At 40.1% G+C, this 24,969-nt stretch overlaps 1 protein-coding gene across 6 annotated transcripts in view; it reads left to right on the forward strand.

The window, feature by feature from the left end:
* SIM2 (SIM bHLH transcription factor 2) overlaps positions 1–23,867 on the forward strand; it is a 61,536-nt gene extending 37,669 nt beyond the window's left edge. For 5 of the 6 annotated variants that reach the window (XM_065676932.1, XM_065676936.1, XM_065676934.1 and 2 more), the window contains 6 exons: positions 1,381–1,580; positions 5,340–5,446; positions 10,427–10,574; positions 12,438–12,606; positions 15,244–15,652; positions 22,525–23,867. In XM_065676932.1, the coding sequence (XP_065533004.1) occupies positions 1,381–1,580; positions 5,340–5,446; positions 10,427–10,574; positions 12,438–12,606; positions 15,244–15,652; positions 22,525–23,252 (1,761 nt within the window). In that variant the 3' untranslated portion in view covers positions 23,253–23,867. The remainder of the gene's footprint in view (positions 1–1,380; positions 1,581–5,339; positions 5,447–10,426; positions 10,575–12,437; positions 12,607–15,243; positions 15,653–22,524) is intronic. The other variant, XM_065676938.1, reaches the window with a different exon arrangement.
* Positions 23,868–24,969: the final 1,102 nt, after the last annotated feature.

Genomic DNA, 24,969 nt, shown 5'->3' on the forward strand with positions numbered 1-24,969 from the left:
TAAGAATGATTCTGTCCCAAAGCTGAATAGGAAATCAGGCAAAAGAGTCTGTAATGGTGGTATCTCTGTATATTTGTAAATGGGTTTTTTTCTTCTTCTTTTTTAATTTTTATGCATTTATTTTCTCCCCATTTATAACATAGGGATCACCTTCTTTTTTCTTTTGCTCACTATTAAAAGTTTACACAGTGAAATATTTGAAGATGTATTTATCTAGAAAGAAGTTGGCCTAAATTTATTCTCTGACAGCACTTAGAGTCAGGACTTAATAATTTTGAAAATATCACCTGATTAGCTGAAGCACAAGAAAAACTCATAAATAGTCTGGGAATGAGTAGGATATGAAGAGAGATCTTAAATAAGTTTCACTTGCTACTGTACTTTTGCTAAACATACTAATCACTTGGTGATTAGAGAGGGGGAAAGAAGGTTATACAGGAGGAACCAATTTATAGGTGACTGCTTAGTAGGTTGTTCAGGGGTACTAAATACCCCTGAACCTAAATACCCCCGAAAGCAGAAATTAATTAATTTCCATTGGACACAGCTAAAAGTCAAGCAAACACAGAATTAAGCTGAATGATGTGTAGTATGCCTGCTGTTTGGACTACAAAATTGGAATGAGCACAAATGATTTCTAAACACCAGCACTACATAAAATAAATCTTATGTTCTGGATAGTCCCCACGTTACAATTTTATCCTCTCTTTAGCTGACAGTGAATTTTTACAGTCTAACACTGAAGCTGTCACTCCTCTGATTAGGAATTGTATATGGGGATTCAAAAGTCTGCTCTCAAGACCCTGGGCTTGGTCATATGTCAAAAGAATGTCATCTGAACTTTACTGGAGAACTTACTTAAACTCATTTCTAGTGCATTTACACATACAGCAGTTAATTTTTATAAATGTGATGCATTAATCTTCACTAGATTTTTAAAGTGTCTGGTTTTTATCAGAATAATAACTCATTAATATATGAATGCTTATATATACACCTCTGTGTGTGAGAGAGAGACACATTTGAAAAAGCAGCTTCCATATTTTTTGATTAATAACAGGAATTCTGACTGTGTCTATGAGAAATCTATATTAAAGAGAGTTTAAAGTATTAACTAGAAAAAGTCTAGCTAGTCACCAAAGAGCATGTATTTTAATACTGGGTTAATCATGTTGGCAGTAAACACAAACACAAGACCTGCATTTACTGTGTTTGAATCTCCGTTTAAGTCACTGCACTTCTGAAACCATAATAGACTATGCAGTATGTAAGTGTTATAAGGGTGTATTGCTTTGTAATCTCATTGAAACTGGGTGGTCAGCTGGCTTGCAGCCTTTTCCATTGCCATCAGATATTAAGTGTGTTTTCTTCTCATGCCAGGTGATCCACTGCAGCGGCTATTTGAAGATACGGCAGTATATGCTAGATATGTCTCTGTATGATTCCTGTTACCAAATCGTAGGACTGGTGGCTGTAGGTCAATCTTTACCTCCCAGTGCAATCACTGAGATCAAACTTCACAGTAACATGTTTATGTTCAGAGCAAGTTTGGACTTAAAATTAATATTCCTAGATTCCAGGTAAGCAGCTATGTAATTTCCAGCATAAAATGTTTTCAAAATCAAGTGTTATCATAAACTACAATGGTTTCCAAACAGATCAAAATATCCATGAAAAAAAATAAAGCAATCCAAAATAGATCCATGACACAAAAACCATATGGGTCTTCAAAGCCCTCCAGGTATCTAGATAGACCATACTTTGTCTTGAGTGCCAGCATATAAGAGCATGTACAATTTAACTTATGGTTGCTTACAGTTTCAGAAAGCCAACTAAAGCCTTCCTGCTGTGAGTAATCGATAGATGAGTTGTAATATATTTTTACCTTAAAGAACATACTAAGCTAGCAAGAGGAATAAGGATGTATCATCATCCCAAAACAAATCAAAACAAAACAAACAAGCAAAAGCCCAAAACAAGCACAACTGAAGTGCTTTCTGAGGTCATCCAGAAAGCTTTTGACAGAGTAGTACGAAAAGTCTTCTGCACTTCAGTGTAATGCCTTAACAGTGAAACCAACCCTACTAATGGGGTTAGAATAAAAATGAAATGGCTACTACATGAAAACACTGCCATCTTACACAAGACTTGTCAAAATGGCTGTTGCTGAGGAAAGAGAACCCCGTCTTCACTCTCAGCTTATGTAGCTCACATACCAGCTAAGAAGAGCACAAAACCAGAACCGAAGGAGTTGTCAAATGATTCATTTCCCTCTTTTTGAAACATGGTATCTTTTAGTATGCAATGATACTTTGTACTGTGCAGTTCCAGATAACTTGAGGGGAAAAGCCCAATTCCCACACAGTGTAACAGATTTGGCTATTGACAAGATAATCTTTCTTCAAACTAGCCCTGCATGTGGAGCAGTATGTCACATACTCTGTCATTTCTCTGGCATGCAGGATTTGCAAGAGGCAGAAATGATATTCATATGTAATAGTGAAAAAGAGTCTGTATCCGGTGAGGAAATTTTGCATGGCAGGTCAACCATGCAAGATCATGCTCTTTGGCCGTGCTGAGTCAATGAGATAGCGGGTCATCAGCTGCTGAAATACAAAGAGCTAGTTGTTGCTGGAATCCTTCCTTTTTTTTTGGCATGCTTTACTTACTGTAACAGCTACAAAGAAGCACAAGGGGGTTAGCAACATGTCCTTGCATGCAGAAAAAATGAAATTATGTGCCTAAGAGGAACTGCCTGGAGACACAGTGTCTTCAAAGGAAACTGTATAACCAGAGGTGTTGACAGGAGCACAGAAAGAACCAGCGCTGCTACATATAGCCGGGTTTACCAAAGAGCAGATGAGCGTTGTCTGCACACAGGACGATCAGGGCTATTAAGCACTACCGAAGCCTGTTGCTCTCCCAGCTGAGCAAACCAAATTATATTTGCTCAGAACAGGGACATATTATGAATAAGACAAAATTGTTTTCAGGCTTGCTTTTGGTATCCATGCAAGCAAAACTGTTGCTAGATCTTTAGAGGTAACAGTCACGGCAGACAGGCCAGTGTGAAAGCCATTGAAAGGAGCAGTTAAATAAGCCTTTTTAGACACCTGAAATATGCAAGAGTTCATTTATCAAGGTCACTGGGAAAAGGAGACACTTCCCTCCAAAGTGATCTGCTGCTTCTGAGTTTCATGGTGCAGCCTATGCATTCACTGCTATATGGTTTATAAAGGCTCTAAAGGACAGAACTGATCATTGAGGCAAACTCTGTTTCCTTTTGTGTGCCCTGTCACATGCAAAGAACAATCTTTAGAGCCCAGGATCCTTAGCGTGGCTTACTGAGGGGCTAGGTTTGTGTTAAGGAGGTCGAGCAGCTGAGTTTGTTTCTAGATTCAGTTTTCAAAAGTTTGGGTGTCCTCAGAACAGTCAATGATGGGGTTTTTTTTGGTCCATAGGAAAACCAGCTTCAAAGTGAGGCTGTGCCTTCAGAAAAATTAATACTTGGCTTAGGTTTGTGGCATTTTGTTTGGTTTTGGTTAGCTGTTTCTGTATGCACCGAGTGGGATGAAACTGCTACCTTTGTTTTAATTGCACTGAAGTCAGAAGGAGCACTGAAACTTGAGCAGGATCTTTCACCAGTATTTCACTATGCTGGTAGGCTTAAGTGAGAATTTAGGCCTCTAGAACTGTAAGCCACACTTACAAGGGACAGCACACACTGTAGGGGAGAAACACAAGAGTATGGTCATATATCCTGCTGCAGAAAGAGACCACATGTGCTCACCCCCCAGTGGCAGTCCCTGACTAAAGCAAAGGCATGCAAGAGTTTCCCAGATGAAGGCATAGCTAGGGGAGGTATGGTTGCAAATATACTGTATATATATATATATATATATAAAATATACTGTAATATACATCAGACCATGAAGATATTACTGTTTTTCCTGGTTGTTCTTCAATTTCCTTCAGAAGAATCCTCCCCCTCAATGCTCTCTCTCAAGTAGAATGTAAAGTCTCTAGTCTTTGTGGGACCCACGTGATTGCTGAACATTAGGGTATGAGTAAACAGGATGCATAATAGTCACTAAAACAGAATTTTAAAAAGTAATCAAATTGTCTGCTGCTCCCCAATGACACATGTTGCTTGAGACCCATCTATTCATTTCTGTAGAGACTACTGTGTTATTCTCTGATACAGTGTATCTCATTAGTGTTTCAGACTTACGAATGTCCTGACCATCCCTATTCGTTGCACTAGTTATAAAGAGGCCTTGGGCATGTGAACTGTATTCCTTCTGAATCAATCTAGGCTGGAGTACAGCCTCCAAGAGCATGTCTAAGGCACTCCAAGTCCATAAGTCTAGACCAGAGCTAGTCCCAAGTAAAAATCCCCAATTTAAACTATGAAGATACACCTGCTGCTGCAGCAGTAGATCCCCAGCAGTAGCAATTTTACTCTGCAGGTAGCCTGCTAATGGACTGTGTTGATTATTATTGTAGACATGCCTTTGCATGTTCTGCTCTGTTCTGCCTTTTTTGGTGCAGAAAGCCCAGGACAGCATAAAACATCCCCAGCAACACTAGGTAACCAAGCCATGTTATGGCTGAAGTTGTACTTCGTACTTTAAGGATTTTTTTCTCTAGCAACTATGCTAAATAAACAGAAGTCCATTTTGAACCATGAAGTTTGACTCTTCAGGTCTGACCCAGTGTAGTCTGGGTCTTTAACATCTGCAGAGGTACTGCTGTTTCAAACTTCTTCCATTATCTGATCTCCCATCATGGGGCATTTTTCTGAAGTCTACCTTCAGCCTTCCTTTTCTTAGTTTGTGATCCTCACAACTCTTAGTCTTTCCACATTCTCAGCTGGAATAAGCTCCTGCTTCCTTCTTCTGCTAGGTGTTAACCTGAATTTATTTATAGACCACGATCACAACTTCTATGGACTAACATATACGCTACATATTTATATTTACAAAAGCAAATGAAAATGTGTCAGCAGTCCACAAGAGTAGTTCTATTGTTTTATTAATGGCTCCTCGACTGGATCTTTGTGCAAAGAATCATGCATGGCAGTGGCAAAAGCCAAAAGTGGGAATAAGTAAAAGAACTTTTTCCTGCCTGTTTGTAAGGCTGGCCAGAGAATTAGCTGCACCTTGTTTTGGCTGGGTTGAGAGAGTTTATTTTCTTATAAAGATGAGGATTCTCTTTCCAAAACTAACATTTTGTCCTGCAATTTTTAGGCACCTGATTTGTTGGCACAATCAAGTGTTAGGTTAATGAAATTGAATATTCCTAGAGATTTTGCTTATTATGGAACCTCCCATTTCCAGGGTGACCGAATTAACTGGATATGAGCCCCAAGACCTGATAGAAAAAACCCTCTACCACCACGTTCATGGCTGTGATGTGTTCCATTTGCGATATGCTCATCATTTATGTAAGTAAAAAGAATGCTAGACTGAAATATATTAAGTAGAGTGAGAAGTTTTGCAGAGAGCAAGTGCTATGCTGGAAAGTAGAGAAAGCTTTCCAAATCTTGACTGTAGATAGATTTCCTAGAGTGCTTGGCTGTCACTTAAGGAAACCATTAGTTTTGCAAAAAAGCAAGATACTCAGCACGCCGTGCTTGGGTGGGGGGATAAAAAGAAAAAATATCTGGCCACTTTTATCTGTCAACTTAAAAGATCTGGGCTCTTTTGAAAATTCGGGCTTGGTTCTGGGTGGTGAACTTCTGAAGGGAAAAAAACCAAGAGCAAGTGAGTGAGTGAGAGGGGAAAATCTGAGCTTTCCTGGCCTCTGTTGTTGAAGTAAAAATTATGCAACAGCTCCCCGTGCCTCTGAAATATGTTATTAATAATCATCCCATGTTTGAAGTGAATTGCAAAACCAAAACTTCCTTAGATTAATATTCATTAATAGCATGTGGGTGAGGTCTGGAGAATGGAGTGTCAGGGAAAAAAATTACACATTTAATAATTTCCCATCTTCCAACAGAGACACTAATAATATCTTCGAACATCTGGATCTGGGAAGTAGTTCATTCAGTAGCACATTAATTTGAGAAGCAAATTGAGGGAATAGCTGAACTCTGGATTTGGCTCAGTCTATCGCAGCCCATATGATGAAAAGATGACATCCAAAAACCAATGTCAGTGAATATTTTTTTCCAGATTGCTCCTGTAGGCTGAAAGCAGCCAGAGTCAAATCCTCCTTTTAGGCTCCCTGAAGGAGAAAGTAGTCAGTTCTTCACCTTAATATGGGCTATTCATGAGGATCTGAAATATAAAGGAGGTTGTAGCTGTATTTGGCAAGTCAGTGCTGAAATTCCAAATGTCAAATTCTGCTGATGGCAGTGTGTATTACACCTGGGAAAGCAGAAGCTGGTCTTCACAGCAAGTTCATATTTGCCAGAACACCATTGAATGCTCTGGGCTATTGCAAACTAAAAACTAGAATGACTAGGGTACATAGTAATGTCCTGTCAGGGGCATTCTCTTTGTAGCGTTAATGTCTCCACCTGGACATGAATGTTGACCTGTATAAAATACCACTCACTATCTTCACAAGACTATTTGAAATACCTATGTTAACCAGTATAGAGATGATGCGGTTATAACAGAAATAATCTCTGGGGAAGAGTGTTCCATTTTAGAACAGAATGATGAATAATTCTCTCTGTGTGGTAGAAGACTTGTACTTTGGCTGCCAGTTTGATCCATGTACAACTGGAGTTTTAAATAAAGAGACAAAACATGTTTACTGAATTACACCTTCCCCCCAAGAAAAAAACCCTCAACTAAGCGGAATAACTAAAAGCCATTCTCTAGGTACTCAGTCTGAATTACAAAGATAAGTGATTGGAAGTTTAAAAACAAACAGAAAAAAAATGCGAGCCATATGCATAGAAATTTATGAAAGTTTCAAAGCAAATAAATGCCAAGAAGCAAAAAATAATGGCTATTGCTTGGGCAACAGTGGGAACAGCGTACAATCATGGTTAGAATACCAAGTAATAGGAATTATTAAACCAGATGTAAAATGTACAAATTTCCTCTGGGGAGCACTGTTATAACTCCCCCACAATCCATCACTAAATGTCTGAGGAATGTGAACAGTAAAAGGTTGGCAAGTTTGACATCCCATTCTCTAAAGCAATCTGATGATTAAGTGTCATCTGATGAAGAAATCTGGAGAGGAACATCTTACACCTAATAACGGTATTAAGGGAAGAAAAAAAAAAGGGGGAAAAATAAAAAAGGAATCCTAAACTAGGGTAAGCAATTGCTGTTTCAAAAAGGAAAAAAATCCCAAACTGAAGACCTGAAACAACTGAACTTTAAGTTGGGCAGTGCAGAGAACAAAACAAAGGAATCAGCGAGGAGAACTAGTTAGAAGGGATATAACAAGAACATCAGGCCATGAAGAAACTGTAGATGTGAATATTTGCCTAAGGGGTGCTAGTAGCACACAGTGCTTCCTGTTTTAAACATCTGATTAGCTTCCAGCTATATGAAAAAGCTTCTGGTGTTTGAACTAGTGTTATTTATTTCTATAGCACCATCAATATACACAGTGTTTGCTCTGCAACTGGGGAAATGTGGCTGCACAAATAATGAGTCCCTGCCTAAGGATATGCATTCTAAAAGACAGGATAGAAAATCTGTTCCAGTACAGACAAAATATCCCTCTGTTCCAGTATAGACAAAATATTTTTCTGGCCTCAGAGAAGTCACTTCATTTGTACCATTATCTTTCCATGCAGATGATTTTGTGCATCCCACACGTTATAACATCATTGCTTTTCCCACATAAACTTTCACAAGAGTCAATCTCTGCGCCTTGGGAAGGCAAGCCCAAGCCCAAGCCCTGTCCCAGCTCCAGCCCCAGCCCTAGCCGATGTCATCATCACACAGTTTTGCTGCTTCCTGGAAGTCAACCTATGTATTTATAGAACCTATCTTACAGCAGAGCACAGTTTATACTCTGTCTGTGACATTAAGTTTACTTTTACTTCCCCAGCAATCAGCCTTTCTGACAGAGCTCCACAGGTTTTTAAGAGGCAGAATAACTGTAGAAGATTCTGCCTTAGAAGATTCTAAGGCACCATCCACTGATCATGCTGCTTGAGGTCTGGGCCAATGACATGCCAGATTGTGTGTGCCACGGAAGCTAAACTAGTAACTGCTGCGAGCTTGGAACCAAGAAGGCCATTTCTCTTAGTTGTATCCTTAAATGCAGACTAGGAGCTCTCAGCCACATGCCCGTGAGCCTGATGGAGCATTTTAAAATAGCCATCTATGACAGATCAGACGGACCAGCCCAGCCAGCCCAGTGCCTTTTTCAGTTTGCCTGCTAAACCAGGAGGGAACCACAGCAGCGGAACACCCAGTTACAAATGGCACATCTAAAAGCCAAGGCTAAACCCACTGAATCCTCCTCATTTGATTGCAGTGGAGGCCACCAAGAAGTCTTAGCCTGCACAGATCGTCTTGGTAGTGAATTTACCTCACTCCCACTTCTGAGGTTTCCCAATCAGCATCAAACATGGCAATTTAACACAGAGCCAAAGGGAAATTGACCTCATTTACTGTATCAGAAGCACAGCTACTGTCCCCTAGCCAAGGTCAGACTTTCCTCAGATTGCTAAAAATGCAGGAGACATGGAGTCCTCCCCTGTCCCAGGAGAAATCTTGGTTTATCCACATAATTGGGAAGGAAAGCTGAACACTGTAGTTCTCTGTGGTTTTCACATCTTTTAAAATACTGTCTTAACTGGAGAGCTAAAACAGGGATTTAAAAAAAATCAGTGTGAGAAAGTCAAAACTAAGCCCAAAGCACATGGAAGAACTTTGTTATAGCTAGAGATCCGTTGCAACGTTAATTTATGTTTTGGAAGGCTGACTAGCAAGGCATTTTGAATTCGAGGGAAACCTGACCATTAAACTAGCATGAAGACAGTTCTGAAAATCCTAGACCACATTAAAAAAAAAGTATCTGTTAGATGATCTAGGCCAAAATGTAAGCATTGGTCTATTCACATTATTCACATTACTGCGGTCTATATTTTACTATTACTGCAGTCTCTGATTATTTTTGAAATTACGACTCCCTACTCCCTGAAGTAACAACTGAACACACAAAAAAGTCAACCCCGTGATGACCGATAGCCACAGAGTTACTTACCAAACAGTAGACAAATACCCAAAGATTACGCACCTTTTAATTATCAATTTAATATTCAACGTCCTCCTTGTCGGAAAAATCTCCTATGAGTACTATTTCTAAAAGCCATATTGTTTCGTTTCAAGTGGTCATTTGCTCTACTAGAGTTGGCTTAAAGCAAAGCTGTTGCTCATTTTCCTTAGTTTGTATCTGCTTCTGCACCAAGCATGTACCATTAAAGAACAAGTTTACAGAGAGCTTTGCTACTAAGTTCAGTCTAGTAAAAGCCCTACATTTGCAAGCCCTACATCTGCAAATTAATTAATTCTATATCTTAATCATGTATTGTATAAAGAGATAGCTGCTATTGATCACCGGTTTTGAATATAGTTTATGTAGCAAGATCAGTCCCTTATTTCCTAATTTAAAATAAATGATTGTATGGAAGAGTAAGAGGAATGCTTCAGAGGCACACAGGAGAACCACCTTTGAAGGCTGGGCATTCGCTGTTAGTGAATCATTAGATAAATGCCTGGCACTGAACCAGAAATATCTGTGGCTAGATTAAATGTTTAGACATGCTACACAACCCTTATTATAGCATAGCCTTATGCCAAAACATCTTTGCTCACAGTGAACCCAAGTTGGATCCTAGAGGATTATATTTTTAGTGAAATCTATCAGATAACTGACTCGCCCCTCTGTCCTTATCTTTATTTGTGTGCTGAAGAACCAAATACCATTATAAATTTACCATTTTAAATCAAACTTCAAAATGTAGAACTTCCAGAGGAAAAAGCATCGTATCATAAAAACATGCAAAATACATTGCAAAATACACAATAATCCATCAATTTATGAATAACAAAAGCACTTCCAAATACACTGGAAAAAAAGCAAGCTTGGTGTGTCCCCTTCAAAATACTTTTGCTGCCTTAAACTTTTCTTTTTCAGTTAGAAGACTAGAAACAGTAAGTGTCTTTGCAGTCTCAGCTTTAGGGAGCAGGGTGACCTGGAAAAGAAGGACGACAAACCTGTATAGTTTGTGACATACTATTTGTGAAAAATAACATTACCTTGTGAAAGTGGCAGGACAGATGTCTTTGCAGGGGTGCTATTTAAAGTTTGGTAGGAGAACGAGGAGGTTTAGGGGAGTGAAATGAGAGACAAAAGTCCCTTCCTTGCAGATAAATCTCTCCAGGAAGTGGTCACAAGGCAAAGCAATAAGAAATGCTTTTTTGTGTTGTACTCACAGTGTTGGTGAAAGGCCAAGTCACAACCAAGTACTATCGACTACTGTCCAAGCACGGAGGCTGGGTTTGGGTACAGAGCTATGCTACTATCGTGCATAACAGCCGTTCATCACGGCCTCACTGCATAGTGAGTGTCAATTATGTCCTTACGTAAGTCAAAATACTTTGTACCATTACGTGTTATCAGTAATTGATTAATTTTGTGTGTTACCAGTAATTGACTCATTTTGTGTGTTACCAGTAATAGATTCATTACTAATTAATTCCTTTAAGTTTGCTTTACTTGTGTATCATTCTGTGCTTGCATATTACAGTCACTTTCTTCTTCTCATATCTTCCCTCTTTTAGTTACATTGAGCTAAAAAGAGCTAGTATTCCTGATGATTATCTCATACACCATATGCTTGAATGTAATCCTACTTGTAGCTGTTTGCATTTGATCTGGGCCCCAGTTCAGTAACTGGTGTCAGAACTGCGCTGGGGCTGTCCAGACACAGTGACAGCTGCTGCTACCCAGCAGAGGTTACAATGTCAAGTCTGGAAGACAGAGATACCTTAGGAAGCATTACTTCTATCAGGGACAGTGAATCACTGAGGATTCCCTCACTTGCCTTGGGTTGCACAGATACTGAGTATAAAACTACATTCACACAGTGGCAAGTATCTCCCACCGAGCTTGTGAAAGTACAGCTCTTCGGGCCTGCAGTTTATGAATTCTAGTTCAAGTCACGAAGGTGTTACAAAATTCCTATGCTGATATAAACCTGTGAGAGACAGAAATCTGTATTGAATGAGAGAGATGACTAATAGTGAAACAGGCTGTGACTAAAAAGACTATTTTGGGAGAGGGAAGAAAAACAGGGATAGTGGGCACCCCTGTTGCTGAATAATGTAAAAAAGTAGAGAGCTGTACGCTCCATTTCTTATCTGGACTGAAAATAAGATGTGTTTGCATGATATATGTGGTAGGATCATGTGTCTTTGTGTATTGCAATGTTGTCTCTGATAACCTGACTTCGGGGAGTCAATGTATATGAGTTGAGAACCCATAGGGTGTTTCCTTAAACTCAGCCCTAGACACACTGGCAAATGCTGCCCTCATTTCTGTACAGATGTGAGAGCCAGCAGCATGAGGGAAAGACACAGCCCTGCAACCTGCCTGAGTCCCAAGAGCTGAGGCAAGTGATTTGACTAAAAACGAGGACGCAGTACCAGGGGTAGAACAGCATATTCTTGAGTTGAATTTACTTCCAGGTTATCCCGAATTAAAAATTGCTGGAAATGAGTTCTAAATAGAAAATAAGAGAGAAGAAGGGAGTTCTACTAGTTATCCATTCAAAAATATGCTCCACTGTTGCTATTGACAAAACCAGGGAAGACCATTTAAACATCAGAACTATATCAAATAATATTTCCAAAATACTATTCACAGTCTGCTCTTGATTTTTTAGCCTCTTTTGTACAAAAGATCTGCCCTGTCTGTGGGGCAGAAAAAACTGAACAGAACAGAGCAGAAATGAAGGTCTAGAGACTACCAGAAAAACGACATTGTACCTCATGTGATCTAGTTACAAGCACATTGTGCTGACAGGAGAGGAACATGTCTCCTTTTCCTTTTCTCAGGGATGACTGTAAGAGCCAGAACAGAGACCAATTCCTGATTATGTAGTAGATAGATGTCTCTCCATTAGCTGACATGGCTGTGATTCCAAACTGCAGGGTGCCACCGATAGCTAAGTTGGCATAGCTTAGGTTCAGAGAGTGGAGACATTTAGTACAAAGATGTTAATGTGGCTCCCAGTGGAACGCTTCTGATAGACTAATGTGGGGATGGCCTCAGAACACAAGATCCACTGCCTGCTGGCATCCCCAGGCTTGCACTGCAAACTCAGTGAAAATCTTTGAAGAACGAAAATGAAAATGTTGTGAAAGCTAACATGTATTTTCAAAGGAGTCATTTTAGAATTGTGCTGTATATTTCAATACGTAATTTATTCGACTGTTCTTTTGCAGAGATATTGAGTATAAGGAACTTCAGCTGTCACTGGACCAGGCTACCATTTCTAAATCACAGTTTTCATGCAGAAACTCAGTATCTACCTCGCAGGAAACAAGGAAAATAGTGAAACCCAAAAGTAATAAAATGAAAGCAAAACTCAGAACAACGCCTTACCCACAACAGGTAACTTTTCAGCAATATTTCTTACCAGTTCTTGTTGTAGAGTGCTTTAGGGAGGATAGACATCATCCAGAATTGAGCTTACTCTATGAACTGACTATAGTATGCTCTGCCACAAGGACTCCATTGTAGGCTGTAATGCAATTAGACTCTTGTTCTTGGGATGGACATCACATGTAGTACAAACCAATGCTGGCAAGTGATACAAACACAAAAACTTTTGGATAGGGAGTATGTAAAGTACTTCAAAACCAATGTGCTTTCTTGGTAAAAAGAAGAAAAACATGTACTAAGAATAGCTGTGTTGTGAAACTGCTGCTGTAGAATGCATCTCATTCACTGTTGATATGCAAAGTTCTTAGTGTCCATAGGTACTAGCAGTTTCCTTATGCTGGAGAACATGTTACAAGAATGAATCCTAGCAAACAGAGCATTGGGTGGGATTTTGGATATCTCTCTGTCACTGGAGGAGCTAGAACCAGATATGAAAGGAAACTGTGGAGATTGTCCATAAAACTGAGTGGGTGAGACTGAAAGGGAAATATAATCCCCATTTCCAAGGGGAAAATGGAAGACCCAGGGAATAGCAGACCAGTCAGTCTCACCTCTGTGCCTGGCAAAATCTTGGAGCACATTCTCCTGGAAGCCATGCTAAGGCACATGAAAACAACAAGGTGCTTGGTGACAGCCAGCATGGCTTCACTAGGGGGAAATCCTGCCTGACCAGTTTGGTGGCCTTCTATGATGGGGCTACAGAACTGATGAACAGGGGTAGAGCAGTTGATGTCATCTACCTGGACTTGTGCAATGCATTCTACACTGTCCCACACGACATCCTTGTCTCTAAATTGGAGAGACATCAGTTTGATGGATGGACCACTTGGTGGATAAAGAACTGGCTGGATGGCCACACACACAGAGTTGTGGTCAATGGCTCAATGTCCAGCTGGAGACCAGTAATCATAGAATCATAAAATAGTTAGGGTTGGAAAGGACCTCAAGATCATCTAGTTCCATCCACCCTGCCATGGACAGGGACACCTCACACTAAACCATCGGTGTTGGGACCAGTCTTGTTCAACATCTTCATCACTGACATGGACAGTGGGATTGAGTGCGCCCTCAGCAAGTTTGCCGATGACATCAAGCTGTGTGGTTTGGTTGATACGCTGGAAGGAAGGGATGCCATCCAGAGGGACCTTGACACGCTTGTGAGGTGGGCTGATGCCAACCTCATGAAGTTTAACCATGACAAATGCAAGGTCCTACACCTGGGTGGGAGCAATCCCAGGCACAGCTACAGGTTGGGCAGAGAAGAGATTCAGAGCAGCCCTGCAGAGAAGGATTTGGGGGTGCTGGTCGGTGAGAAAATGAACATGAGCTGGCTTCAGTGTGCACTCGCAGCCCAGAAAGCCAACCGTATCCTGGGCTGCATCAAAAGGAGCGTGACCAGCAGGTCGAAGGAGGTGATCCTGCCCCTCTACTCTGCTCTTGTGAGACCTCACCTGGAGCATTGTGTGCAGTTCTGGTGTCCTCAACATAAAAAGGACACGGAACTGCTGGAACAAGTCCAGAGGAGGGTCACGAGGATGATCAGGGGACTGGAGCACCTCCCATATGAAGATAGGCTGAGAAAGTTGGGGCTGTTCAGCCTGGAGAAGAGAAGGCTGCGTGGAGACCTCATAGCAGCCTTCCAGTATCTGAAGGGGGGCTATAGGGATGCTGGGGAGGGACTCTTCATTAGGGACTGTAGTGGCGGGACAAGCGGTAATGGGTTAAAACTTAAACAGGGGAAGTTTAGATTGGATATAAGGAGGAAATTCTTTCCTGTTAGGGTGCTGAGGCACTGGAATGGGTTGCCCAGGGAGGTTGTGCGTGCTCCATCCCTGGCAGTGTTCAAGGCCAGGTTGGATGAAGCCTTGTGTGGGATGGTTTAGTGTGAGGTGTCTCTTCCCATGGCAGGGGGGTTGGAACTAGATGATCTTGAGGTCCTTTCCAACCCTAACTATTCTATGAGTCTATGATTTTATGACATCCACCATGAGATATTCTGAGACTTTGAAATGAACGTTGATGGAAGGGGCTGCTATTACCTTAAACTAGCAGTGAGTGCAGCTAGTACATATACTGCATTCAAAGCAGCGAGTGCCTAGAAAACATTTGAAGACTGGAGAGGAGGGTGGAAGAGAGTGGGAAGAGAAATTTACTGTGATAGAAGCTGATCAGAAGGACAGGTTTTGTGTTCCTACCATTCTAAATCTTGTCATGCCAACATATGCAAAATCATATTCATGATCTGCTACTCCATAAATCAGCGATTTCCTGTGCTTTATGACAGACTTCTACTCACTAACATTTACAAATGCTTGCACTTCATAGCTAAATGCAACTGGCAAAACTATCAAATAAACCCTTAAAATTAAATGAAAAAATAGAGTTTTTTTCTTCTTATGTGAAGTGAAAGTAGTTATCATGATGACAAGGAACTTCAAATGCACTGGTAAGCCAGCCCCTTTAGCCAATGAGACTGGAGTTCAAGGAGGCCCAGCTCTGGCTGCCTGTATGATATGTTATGCAGTTTCATATTAAAGCTAGTCATTTAACTCTCTTCCCCTCCCTTTTTCTCTTCTTCCCCCCCAGCAATACAGCTCATTCCAAACAGACAAACTGGAATGCAGCCAGGTGGGAAACTGGCGATCCAGCCCTGCAGTGAATGCCGCCACCATTCAAGAACAAAACTTCCATTCAGAAAACAGTGAACTTTTATATGCCCCGTCATATAGCTTGCCTTTCTCTTACCATTATGGACACTTCCCTGTAGATTCTCATGTCTTCAGTAGCAAAAAGCAAATGCTGCCTTCAAAGTTTGGGCAGTCTCAAGGAGCACCTTGTGAAGTGGCTCGATTTTTCTTGAGTACACTGCAGACAAATGGAGAATGCCAGTGGCATTATGCCAACTCCTTGGTACCCAACAGCCAGTCACCATCCAAAAATCTTCCTGATCAGCCAGTGAACATCATCCGACATAATCTTGCACAGAGTTACGAAGGTGGGTGTCACTTTAAAAAAAGAAAGTAAGAAAAGAAAAGTTGTGGGTGTCTGGGGAAGATCTGTAATTGTAGTTTGGAAACAAGAATTACAAGGTGTTTAGGAAATACGGAAAATCAGAAACAGCGAAGTGTTACAATCATTATGTTTATAGTATTTATATCCCTCTTCCAATTGCCATCAGCACTTGATTAGGAATATTATCAAGGCAGCAATTGCAAAAATGTAATTACCAGAATCACTTTTAGAATAGGGCAGAAATAACACCTCCTTTAATATCAGCACAGTTATCTTAGTGTTTGCACTATCAGTCAGAGTTATTCAGTGCAATTGCTCCAGTAAGCCATCTGAAGTCAGAAAGAAACAAATATACTTCAGATCCTATACAGACTTTAAAATAAATGTGATCTATTTCTATAAAAACTGAAGGCTGTCCTTTCTGAGTATGAAGCCATTTTGTCTGTCTTTACCTTATAGTTACTACAGCAAACAAGTAAATAAAATGCACTGTCTTCTACTTTATTTGAAAATGTCTTCAGTGTTCCTCCCCATCCAACTGCATTTTCACTCATGCAGATGGTCAGCTCAAATACTTCAAAGGAAGCACTAAAGACACTGGCTTCTCTGAGATGAAAACCTGTAAGAAATAACTTTGCAAAGCCATAAAGTAACTTAACATAAGCAAGCATAAGATACACTCTAATCTTTAGATCTTGTATACCTTACATCTATCTGCATACACCATTTTGATTAGTTAAAAAATCATTGACAAGAATTGAGTGGTTGACATATTGTTACAAAGTTAGATGGAAACACTCCTTTCTTCTAGCCTCGCTGAGGATGGGATGGAGGTAGTAGTGGAAATTTAAAATAAAAATGACAGAAAAGCAGGCTCAAGATTCCTGAGTACCAGAAACGAGCATTTATTCACTTAGAGACATGACATCCTGGATCTGAAGGGAATATCTGCCCATGTTAAAAGCTGAGCTTGCTACATCAGACAGAAAACTGTATCAGACATTGAATGTGTCTCCCGCAGAGGAACAAATGACTTCTGCCCAGGGCTTTGTCCTTCACAGGAACATTTAGCCTCACCTAGTTGATCGACCTCACCTCACTGGCTGTAGCATTTTATTTTAGTGTTCTGTGTTTAGGTTGAAAATGAGCATGACTGAAGCTCTTCTTACAGCCTAGTGCAGGTTAAGTGCTTTTCTTGAGCTTATGGTCCTCTGATGTGCTGGCTTTCTTTTGTTGCTGTTGTAGACTGGGTGTGAAAAGGAGTAGCTTTAGTCCAAAAATAAGAAATGGTTTTGTCCTTTCTAAAGATGCTGTATCTTTGTGGAAAAGAAGAAAAGGCTGTATCTTTTGAGAATATCTATAAAGACTGAAGTAAATCCTGCAGCTCCCCAGAAAGTCTGCAGGAACAAAGCTATCCTGGGTGTACAGAAATCAGCCTGGCTTTTCTTCTCTGCTTCCAGACTAACAGATGCCGTGAGACTGACCGAGAAAGTAGATCTACCCCTTGCTGGTCAGAGGGTGCCATCAGATACATTGAGAATGGATGTGGAAAGAACAGCCTGTTCAGAGAACAGTCTGTAAAATTGATTGTGGCTGTAATACTTGCCAGAAAAACCCAGTGAGCTTAGCAGCAGACATGCAGTTTACTGTCGGTTGGTTGGTATGGGCAGACAACTCCTAGTAAACATAAAGCCAGAAGGATTCCGCAGGAACACTGTTAAATATGTTAGGGTAGAAAAAAATCCCAACAAAAAGCTGCAAGCAACTAGTATTTTTCAATTTCCTCATGAACAGGAAAATGGAGCTGTGATGCCAGTAGTTCTTACTTCTGGTTCTACTTCTACATAGATTTTGTTGCTTAGGTTGGAATATGTGGGTTGTCTTTTCGGTACAGATGTAGTGGATCCTCTTATGATTTTATAATGATTATGAGATCATTAAAATGAAACATTTTAATGGGTCTTTACCTATTGGACATTTAATGAAAAATTACTTGGTGCAGTTAATTCTCTGTAAAAGCACTTAAAATGTACTGTTTTGGAAGGAAAAAAGAAGATGGTCAAACTCAGGCCTGGTCAGAGGTCGCTGCTTGAGTTCACACAATGTTACAAGAGGGGAAATTAAAATGGAGCCTCCACTGCAAAGAGGGTTTATACCTAATTGTTCTAGAGTTTGTTTCCTTGCGAGGTAGAACTAGCCCTGTTGTACTTCTGCTGAGGCTGGTGTCAGGGAGAAATCTGCACCTTTGGAAGTGACTTTTTGCTTTGAATTGAAAGGGGCATCTGATCTTCCTTACACTGTCAACTGCTGCTTTTACCAGTGGTTCACTGAAAAACTGACAGCCAGTAAGCTTCAAAGCAGAGTGGATCTGCTTAGCGTCATTATCTTCAATCCAAAGGCAATGCCAAGTATGACATCTGGCAACCGGGTTGGATGTAAGGGCTATTCCACATCACATCCATAGAAGCATCTGCCAAAAATGCCGTAGGCCAGAGACATTTTTCTCTATGGAAAATAGCTTCTTTTGGAGAGATCAGAGATTTTAAGATGATCATGCCAAGCCGTCAAAGCTCTGGAAAAGCACGTAGCAGATAAAACTGCCTGCAAATCAGATGCTGCTGCCTCAGAATCTGGTTTTGAAGCTTCTTCCACTTCTTTCCAGTTGGCCTAGTCATCAGAAAAGAAACACACTTCAGAGAAGGCAACCATATTCTTAGCCAGGGAAGTTTCCTTTGTACGTTTGACGGTTACATTACTACAGTACCCACTTCTCATCAAGTTATGCTGTGGGCCAGTCTGTACTATCTATGTGAAGCTTGGTGCAGCTAATCATGCCAAAACTCAGGAAATTATGAAGAATACTAAGAAAAACTGTGAAAAAGCCCTGGTCTGTTTTCCTCCCCCAGACCAAGTCCACAGGTTCAACCAGAAGAAATACATGACATCTTCTTTGAAAAGTGCACTCTGCTAGACAAAGAGGTCTTGAAGATCATGTTGACTTACTATTGTTTTTGGAGGGACAATAATTGGGAACGTAATCATTACAACATCAGCTCATGCCTCAGATGATTTTAAATTAGAGTTCAGACCAGGACAAAGCAGAGGTATTGAGCTAATCTAAAAAATGTGGTATTCATGGGCATGGACAGTATTGAGACCTGTTGTATCTTTGCCTTGTTTGACACAGAGGAATTTCTATATGCCTTTGTGACACAGGAGTGCATGACCTGAGCAGTACAGCTGTTCTGCTCATTGGTCTTCAGCAAAACTCAGAGCGACTGGGTAATTGCTCCTCTTTGCTAGTCCCTCTCGTACAAAAGATTAAGAAATACAGGCTACATGTCAGCATTCAAGTGTTGGCATATTGTCTTTTCAAAACATACAGTAATTGTCAGATTAACTCTTCTGCGATAAGCGTAGCTCATAAAGCCCAAGAAAAAAATACGCCAGACAAAACATGCACAAAGAGGGCTTCAGCTGTATCCTAAAAACAGACAATGGTTTTCACAGCCAGGATGCAAAACTCTGCTGATAAAGACTGCACACATTTCACATAACAATCAGTGCTGAGTACCAGTCTTGCTTTGCTTTAGCCTGGTTCCAAGATGCCTTTCTTTCATTTGTACTGAAATACAGCCAATAAGAGAACAAGGAGCAGCTCTGCTTATTAATGTCTTGGTGCAGAACATGTCTGTGAATGAAATACTTTTTCTGCAAGCATCACTCCCCATTGAGCACCATCTGATCTTTGACTGCACTGTTTAAAAGCAAAGAGGGAATGCTCCTAACTGCACACTATGTTTGACGGAGGAAAGATCATTCTAGTATACTGTAACTATGAATAGGCATGTTTTAGACAAAGACCAATACCCGCTAGAGTAGCCTTCCTCTTCCCACTTGGATGGTTGGATGTCAAAACCTAAGCAGGCTGCCAGGTGTTGAGGCTCTTATCTCCAGGTTTTCCCTCAACTTGCCCAAGCTGTACCCTGCATGCCAAGCAGGAAAACAGAGTTACTTGGCAAGAATTAACGAAGACATGGTGCCTGAAGGACTCAATTTGTGGTTGAAGTTGCAGTTTCAGGCTGCTCTGAATGAAGTGTAAATTAGTATAAAAGGCCTTCTAGAAATGTGCAGTGTATCTACCTTACTTGGCGTGGCTGAGTTGCTCTGGCAGAAGAGTGGCCCAGAAAGCAACCCAAATTAATGCATTGACTTCAAGGATTGTAAAACATTTCCAGCACTGGAGAAGTGCAGAATGCATGGGATCCCCATACACCTGCTGAGGCAGGTACTCTGGCAACTGCCCATGTACCAGATGGATGCAAGCAATCCTGGAGTGCTGCCTTTCTACAGCAATACAAAGAGCTGGTCAGCTTTCTAGTAACTTCTGTATGAAAAGCTCTGAAGCAGGAGTCTGTTACAGGGCATCCTTGGGGTTTTTGTCTGCAAAGAAAGACAAAAGCAGATTTAGGTCTAGCTCCAGCAACTGTTCTGAATGTGAGTGGACAGAAATGACTATGCTCTGTTGTTCTGCAGATACAACTCGCTTAACTGTCTGGTCTAACTCCACAAATGTGCTGACAACCTTAATGGAAGCCTGCAAACAATTAACCAGATGCTTACCTTCTTCCTCAATAGAAAAGATGAAAACCAGTTTTGAGAAACAGGACAGAACAAAATAGATAGTATCCTGTAAATCTCCCAAGCATGCAAATTACTTCTTGGTACCAAGAAGGCAGATAGCAGCCCAGGAGAATTTGAGAATATAAAAATGAAGATAACAAGACAGGGGCCAATTGGTTGTTCTGATACTTCAGCTTCTTACAAGTCTGGGCTCTAAAAATGGAAAAGCAGAATCTTTTGTTCAGAGACTGGAGAAGGGCCATAAAGCAACAACACTCCATGCTGCAGTAAGAGAACAAACCCATCACTCCTGTGGATGTCTCAACTGGGAAAAACACTAAAATCAGTATACCAGATTAGTTAAGCCATAACAGTTATATGGCAGTAGCTCTCAGCATGCATACTTATTTCACAGTAAAAATGCCAAACACAGAGTTAAAACTATAGCAGTTTAATTACACTGGTAAAATTTCCAAGCTACACTCAAGTATGTGGCTGAACCCCTGTTTTGATTTGTGATCTACGAAGGCCATTTTTCAACAGCTGATGAGAATTCGGTTTACTTAGGCCTGCACATACTTATTGGTACAAAATGCATACATTGAAATTAAAAAGAATAACTTGAAGGGTTGTTGTTTCTAGGAGGGTGGTGGGTTGATCAAGAAGAAATTGGATCCAGATTCCTGTTTAAATTCTGGTGTTAATTATGTGGTGCGACTCCCTCTGAAATTGATGAAGCTTTGCATATAAAAAAGGTACAATTGAGCTATTTCTGCTTCCTCTGTTATACATGAAGGCTTTGCCAGTCTCGTATAGCACAGGGAATATTTAATTACTAGCAGCTACAGTTACATCAGTAACCACTACAGGGCACCTCCAAAACTTTTCAGATGTTGAATAAATTTTTTAGAAAAACAGAAAATCCCTTTTACAAAAGGCACTTTGGTGTCCAGAGCTTTCAGTGGGCATAGCACAGAACAGAGTTTAGGTTTAATGTGAGAAATTTGCTAAGTAAGTGGCTCATTTAACCTTTAACATAAAACTTTCAAATATGCCTTGCAGGAGCAGTATAACTGCCAAACTGTTCATACGAGACAGTGCATAAAAAGTACTGCTCACCTAATTTTAGCCATTTTGTACAGGACTAAACCAGTGGCTTTCTCTCTTGCCATTTGTAGATACGAGCGTACAAAATGGAAAAGCTGGGTAAGCCAAGCTGAAAAGGATAAAACTAATTCAAATTGTTTCAAGAGTTCAGCTACCATGCAGAAGCATAAGAGAAAACTAAGATTACTCAATAGATTTTAGAGAACAAGCCTGAATAGAAATCCTAGATTCACACTCCCTTGAAAATTTAAGAATCTAGCTTCTGATTTCCATGCATACGCAGTTCAGTACTCCCACTTTCACACAGACATTCTCAGTGTATGTTGTAAATCAAATTTACATTATACATATAGCCTTATTGCATGATAGTTCCTTAAAAGGAGAGATACAGCATTACTCAAGAAGTATTTATGTTGCTTTTCAATAGGTGTTTTTCATGTCGGATGATAGTTTTTCAAAGAGAAAAAGCAGAGGCTTTTTAACGCGACACACTCTAGATATTAGATATATCACATATACATGTCATGAATTAGATACTGACACATCAGCACCTAACACTGCACACTCTCTTCTTTCCTTACAAGGAAAGGATGCGATACACTTCCAAAGTGACAGGAAGAATAAATTCAGTTTTACACTAACCACCAAATCATTGACATGTAATTAATGCTACCCATCTTTTGGTAAATCATTTGATAAATCTCTGAAAAAACCTTACTTAAAGTCAAGATTTTTGAGAGTAGGTGACATTTCCAAATACTTCTTTGGTTTAATTTCCCATATTTAACTATGTTAATAATGATAGTTATTTATAATTATTTAGTCAAATAAACAAATGGGCATGTCACATGGAAAACCTTTTTGGAATTGATCAGCACTGCTGGCATTTCTTAACGGGTTGGGTTTTGGGGTTTGGTTCTGGGTTTTTTTTCAACTTTTCAGCACTGTCTTAAGGCGACTTACCCAAAGCCACTGAAGCAAGTTGGGATGTCTCTGACATCTTCCTTGGGGCTTGGATCTGGCCCAAACCAAATGGGTATTACCGTTCAGTTATAAAAAGTGTTAGGGTCTAACTATTATATGAGCTCACTGTCAGTAATTAACATGTTTTCTCTTTCCTGCAAGTGCCCATATCAAACAGAAGATACAGCCAAGAAGCCCTATCCGACAACTTCACAAGCTGTGCAGCACCCATGCCAGGTAGCAGATACAAAGAAGAGATTTATGATTCTGGCATCATGAAACCCAACAAAATAGACACCAGGATGCAGCCACCTCACCACCTCATTAAAGAAGAAAACAAATTAGCTTTTAACAGAGACCTGCAAGAAAAAATGAGCATTAATGAAAGTTCTTTTCCAAACGCGATAGCCAATTCCTTGCTGCCAAAATCAGAATGTTTCCAGTCTAAAGCTATAGGACAGTTAAGTCACCTCCTGCCAATGCCCTCAGTATATGAGCAAACAAGAAGGATTTGTATGAAAGAACCCAAGTATGGGCACATCAGTCACCATGCTACAAATCTAGACGAACTGGACAACGATGAGAGAATGACTGTAAAGCTTGATCATGACTCTGAAAGTGAACGTGTGATGGATGTGAGACCCTCTGGACAAGTTCCATTTGTGCTTCTAAATTATCACCATGTTTTAGCAAAACATGGTACATTTCAAACTTCATCATGTACAGCAACAGGACACGTAGGAGAAAATTACGGATACAATTCCGAGGAAGTAAATACATTTATTTACAAAAACCAAAGCCCCTCATCAGCTTCTTCTCCAGAAACCCACAAGGAATCTGCACTACCCCATTATATTGGAACTTCGGTAATAATAGCCAATGGAAGGTGACGGTAATAGAGGAATACTTACATTTTATTGAGAAGCCAAACTGTAATGATTTGCAAAAAGCATGAGAAAACATTTGGTTACAAAATGGTTCCATTTACTGAGCATAGCTGAAGGTCAATGAGGGACAGACTCGTGTGTTCCTGGCAAGCCACGGTGTAACAGTACCTTCAAGGTCAGGAAAAAAGCCTACATCTAGCTTCCATGCTTTGTTGTCACAGATAAACTCGGGTGCCAGTGAGAAGACAGACATGTTACAGATCTTATTTTTGTTATTTTATAGTGTGCAACAAAATTAAATGATAGGTGTTATATGCAGAGATTTATATAAAGAACACTTTTTCCTTAACCCCTCCTTCTCAAAATACATTCAAGATTTTTTTTATCATTGTCATAAACATTACACTCTAGCTTAGGTACTTTCGACAAATGGTGTGAAACTTTACATCAACTCTCCACCTATGTGTTAAACACCCTGACAAATGAACTTTGTTTAAAAAGTGGTGATTTTCAGTATCTGTACTACAGCTGTACTAACTAAACAGAACTCAGTTTCGAGCAAGTTTATTTATTAATTATCCAAAAGTTTTTAAACTAATAAAATCTGAATTTATTTAACATGGATTTCACCAATCTCAGATTGTTACCACCACCATTTACCTTGACAAGGAACGCTATGACAAATTAATACATACAAAGATACCTATTAAAGGGTTACAGGTCTTGTCATGGCAAATTGGGACAAATCATGTAGCAAGAACTAAATACTTTTCCCCATAAAATGTTGTAATAAGAAAAAGAAACTTTCAAAATGTGTGTTTCACTGAGTGTTCTGGGAGAATGCTGTGCAGATTTTCAAACCAAGTAGTCAAAAATACATCTTGATAATAGCACCAGAAATGTTTTGTTTATAGTCAAGGGAATAATGAACATTTATGTTTTATTTTAAACTTACCAGTAGAGTAGACTTCTGAAGTTTGCAAGGTTCGGCTTCTAACACACTGAGCTTCCTTAGGCATAAATCTCATTGTCAGCACAAAGGTGAGATCAATATTTGACTGATTCGTGTACTTCACAAATAATGCCAGCAGACAGTCTGAATTTGGAAGGCTGAAAGTCACTGCACAGCCACAAAACCCCAAGTTGCACTTGAAGCAAAGCAGGGTCAGAGCACACAGGGGCTTGGGACTGAGCACTCTGCAAGTCTCTGTTTGTGCTCGTAAACCATAGTGGGAGAGAATCATACAGCACGCATCGACGTTTCATCCAGCCTGTTAGGAATAGATTCCCCCCTTTTTACTTCTTTGCATAGTTTACAAGTGACATATGGGACATATGGATCCACCAGTTCTTAACTGACAACAGTCAGACGCTTCTGTTTTTCAGTCGCTTCACCAAACATTGTGTGCTCTTGATAACACAACGAATGACTCCCTAAATCTGGCTGTAAATACCAACAATACAGATTGTTGTAGATGCACGTCAGTTATACTTAGCTGGTTCTTGGCCCAGCTCAGGGCTAATTTACACTTTCAAATCTTTCTCTCTTTTGTCAGACTCTCTCTAAAGAGACCTCCATTGAGGAAAACGCTTACCTGGCTAGTGCAATATGGAAAAATATTTGCTAATGGATTGCATGTTGTCAGAATGTATGTATGCATGTAATCAAATACACACCTCTAAAAATCATGTTCTCCCTCTTTTATATGCAGCAATAATA

Source organism: Lathamus discolor, chromosome 4, assembly GCF_037157495.1.
Source record: "Lathamus discolor isolate bLatDis1 chromosome 4, bLatDis1.hap1, whole genome shotgun sequence".
Taxonomy (NCBI): domain Eukaryota; kingdom Metazoa; phylum Chordata; class Aves; order Psittaciformes; family Psittacidae; genus Lathamus; species Lathamus discolor.